The sequence below is a fragment of the Rana temporaria genome, chromosome 6 (assembly GCF_905171775.1).
Source record: "Rana temporaria chromosome 6, aRanTem1.1, whole genome shotgun sequence".
Classification (NCBI taxonomy): Eukaryota; Metazoa; Chordata; class Amphibia; order Anura; family Ranidae; genus Rana; species Rana temporaria.
The window spans coordinates 127,355,137-127,359,276 of NC_053494.1; the positions used below are offsets into that span (position 1 = coordinate 127,355,137).

The 4,140-nt window shown below is 39.3% G+C and overlaps 1 protein-coding gene across 1 annotated transcript; it reads right to left on the minus strand.

The window, feature by feature from the left end:
- Positions 1 to 340: 340 nt before the first annotated feature.
- Positions 341 to 3,321, minus strand: LOC120943799 (gamma-crystallin-3-like). The gene is made up of 3 exons (XM_040357346.1): positions 3,213 to 3,321; positions 2,819 to 3,061; positions 341 to 674 (listed from the first exon to the last, which is right to left on the minus strand). Exons 1-3 carry the CDS (start codon positions 3,219 to 3,221, stop codon positions 399 to 401), a joined length of 528 nt encoding a protein of 175 aa, XP_040213280.1. The 5' UTR covers positions 3,222 to 3,321; the 3' UTR covers positions 341 to 398.
- Positions 3,322 to 4,140: the final 819 nt, after the last annotated feature.

The window sequence follows — 4,140 nt, forward strand, 5'->3', positions numbered from 1 at the left end:
TGTATCCCCTTATTTAAATTAATATGTAAGGTAAAAGGAATTCTATAAGATGAAGAAATGATCACATTCACATTACATGCTTTATTTTGTTTAAAAAATAATTCTTAAAATAGCAAAAAATCTGCATTTGGGACATTCTCTACATTACCTGAAACATGGAACCTGTTGAAATATTTGTTCATGTCAAAAGGGAAATATACAGAGCAGATACCCGTTTCTGCTGTAGGCAAAAACACCTATGACCCTCCTTGCCTCAACCATCCATCTCTTTCTTATATGTATAATTTTACTAACTAAGTAACAGTTTACCAATTAAAAATAAATGAGTACAGTGTCACAATAAGGATTAATTAAATATTTTATTGCATGAAATTAAAAGATTAGCTATAGTTTTATGTTTAATAGGTGTGGTGGACTCTTCTGAAGGAGCCAATTTTTGGTTGACTGGCTCCCCAGTCATTGTATTTCCTGTACTCTCCAGGTCTCAGGTAAAACTGACGTCCTCTGTAGTTGGGTTCCTCATAGAACATCCAGTATCCATCTTGTACATCCACGGAGTTGATGTCATGGTAACGGAATCTCTCATAGACATTTGCACAGTCTTCGTTGAACTCCATCATCTGACCTTTGAAGTCTTCTCTTTCATAAATCTTGATTCTGAATAAACCCTGATGCTGTTATAAAAATAAAAAAAAACATTTTAAAATAAATTTACAGTTCAAAAGTTTTTAGCACAAAGTACACTCTATTCCATTTGTGTGCTTTTAAAAAAGTCAAGTGGTTCATAAAAAGCTTAAAGGGGTTGTAAAGTCAGAAGGTTTTTTTTATCTTAATACATTCTATGCATTAAGATAATGTGTGCAGCTGCCTCCCTAATACTTGCTGGAGCCCCATCTATGTCCAGCGAGGTCCATGAGTTTATTGGCCGTCTGGGACTCTCCCTCCTGATTGGTTGAGACATAGCAATGGCGCCATTGGCTCCCACTTTTGTCAATCAAAGTCAATAAGGGGAGAGAGGGGGCGGGGCCCAACCACAGCTCTGTGTCTGAATGGACACACAGAACTGCAGCTTTGGTGCCCCCCATAACAAGCTGCTTGATGTGGGGGCACTTAACAGGAAGGAGGAGCCAGAAGAACAGAAGAGGAACCTGAGAAGAGGAGGATCCAGGCCGCTCTGTGCAAAACCACTGCAACAGATCAGGTAAGTATAACATGTTTGTTATTTTTATAGAAAGAAAGAGACTTTACAATCACTTTAAAAATAGTAATAATAATACAAATTATTTTAATAAATTGTTTTCTGAATTATTACCTTACATTGTAGAAAAGTTATTAAGCTGTCCCTCACATACGATAGCAGGTAAGGTGAATTTAGGTTGCTTACATTTTCTTCTAAAGCTTAATAGGGCCACTGTGGTATTTTGATTTGATTTGCATATGTCAGCTTACTATGTAAAATCTAGTACCTGGCTCAAGCCCCTTTCTACTGTATATGCCTTTTTTATAGGTTCAAAAACAACTTAAAGGGGTTTAAAGGAAAAAATGTTTTTCCCTAAATAGCTTCCTTTACCTTAGTGCAGTCCTCCTTCACTTACCTCATGCTTCAGGGCAGCACAGTGGTGCAGTGAGTAGCACTTTTGCCTAGCAGCAAAAGGTTCGCTGGTTCGAATCCCAACCACGACACCATCTGCCTGGAGTTTGCATGTTCCCCCTGTGTCTGCGTGGGTTTCCTCCGGGTACTCCGGTTTCCTCCCACACTCCAAAGACATGCTGGTAGGTAAATTGGATCTCATCCAAATTGGCCCAGTATATATGTATATATGTGTGTCCCTAGCGTGTCATGATCCTACGGGGTAAAAATGACCGCACCAACCAAGCAGATACTGTCTGGAAAAAGTGCCCAGAGGCAATTCAGTTCGCATGTGTTGCGCTATACAAGTCATTCATTCATTCATTCCATTTTGCTTTTATATGTCCTTATTTCTTCTGAGAAATGCTCACTTCCTGTTCTTCTGTCTGTAACTCAACACCGTAATGCGAGGCTTTCTCCCTGGTGTGGAGAAAGCCTCTTGAGGGGGGAGAGGGCGAGCAGGAGTGTCAGGACACCCACTAACACACAGCTCCTTTCTCTATCTGAAAAGTAGAGAGTGTCCTGACTTGCCTGCTCGCCCCCTCCCCCCTCAAGAGGCTTTCTCCACACCAGGAAGAAAGCCTCGCATTACGGTGTTGAGTTACAGACAGAAGAACAGGAAGGGAGCATTTATCAGAAGAAATAAGGACATTTAAAAGCAAAATCGAAGGATGAGGTAAGTGAAGGAGGATTGCACTAAGGTAAAGGAAGCTATTTAGGGAAAAAAATCCTTTACAACCCCTTTAATCAGAAGCCTGTGACAGATGTTCACTTAATCTAAGAAGATACAATTGGTACATCAGAGCATTTGAGGCTCTTAGGGCACTTTAGAAGGGGGTACCTTCTTGGGGAACTTAGTAGAGAATGTCTTTCATTACATGTAAATAATGGCTTAAAGCATCTGCTTTAATGTTAATAAACAGTATTAATTAAATAGTTTAAATTGTTTAAATTATATACAGAAAATGCATACTTATAATACGTTGTTTTTGCAAAGAAAACTGTTTTGCTGATATTTAAAGTTGCCTCTGGTGTGGAAAGGGTGGATTAGGAGATAGTTGACCTTATCTGTATATGATTTAATCTATTTTAATAAAATATTTTTGGGTTTTTCAAAAGTTATTTAACATAATTGCATGGCAATTTAAGTGCATTGCTAAAAAATAAATACAAAAACGTGATAGTTACTTGAGGACTCAGGCGACAAGACCTAATAGAATCATTATAGCCCATCCATTGCTGGAAGTCTGGGTATTCTCCTCTGTGAAGGAAGTATTGGTGTCCTCTGTAGTTGGGGTGTTCATACAGGATCCAATTTCCACCCTCCACACGGATGGAGTTGCAGCGTCTAAAGTATGAAGACAGGTCTGGGCATTCAGAGTTACACTCATAAGAGCGACCCTGGAAATTCCTGTCTTCGTAGAAGATGATCTGTGAAAAGTAATATATTGTCAACCATTTGTACATTTCTTTCATTACTGAAAACAGATGATTTAAAATGCAAGTAATTCTGTTCTTGTAAAATAAAAAATGTGCTAACCTAAAGTCAGCAATTCTAAAAATCAAAGTAATTTTAGTATACCTTTCCCATGTTGTAGGTTTAGATGTGTCCCAGTGAAGTGTGAACTCTGGACAGTAGGGATTGAAGGTTTATATACACAATGCTCTGAATGTGTAAAAATAATGCTTGCACTTTTCACCAGTGAACAAAAAAGAGAGCTGTTTCATCCCTTTTATGTAAAGGACCCCTCCGTTTCTTTGTGATTATTGTTCTTATTTGTTCCATGGCACAAAGCCGGCAAAACATTGTGTCACTTTGAACAAATGATGATTTTACACTGTATGAAGTGTTTATATTGTATTTCAAGAACAAATGATAGCCAATTTTAAAAGAAAAAAGCCCATATAGGTAAAAATACAATAGGACATTTACTCAAATCAGACCTCTATTGATTATAAAACTTTGCAGACATTACACCACTTTAGAACTCTAAAAATAAAAAAAGGTGAATCTCCAAACCTAGGACATAGAGGGCCAGATTCTCGTACCTTTGCGGCGGCGCAACGTAACCCGTTTACGTTACACCGCCGCAAGTTTTCAGTGTAAGTGCCTGATCCACAAAGCACTTACCTGTAAACTTGCGGTGGTGTATCGTAAACACGTCCGGCGCAAGCCCGCCCAATTCAAATGGGGCGTGTACCATTTAAATTAGGCACGCTCCCGCGCCGGACGTACTGCGCATGCTCAGTTTGGAAATTCCCGCCGTGCTTTGCGCGATGTGACGTCATTTTTTAGAATGGCGATGTGCGTAGCATCCATTCGTATTCCCTGACGTCTTACGCCAAAACAAAAAAAAATTGAAATTCGACCCGGGAACGACGGCCATACTTTAACATGGCTCGACTAAAGTTAAGCCATGTTAAAGCAGGTGTAAATTTGCGACGGGAAAAAATTACTAGCGACGACGTAACGAACGCGAAAACCGTCGTGGATCGCCGTAAATGCTCAT

Bases quoted from the DNA above. Each gene is read 5' to 3' on its own strand.
- LOC120943799 (XM_040357346.1), bottom strand. The intron at 675-2,818 runs GTAACTATCACG...TTTTTATAACAG, and splicing joins CTTGTCGCCTGAGTCCTCAA to CATCAGGGTTTATTCAGAAT.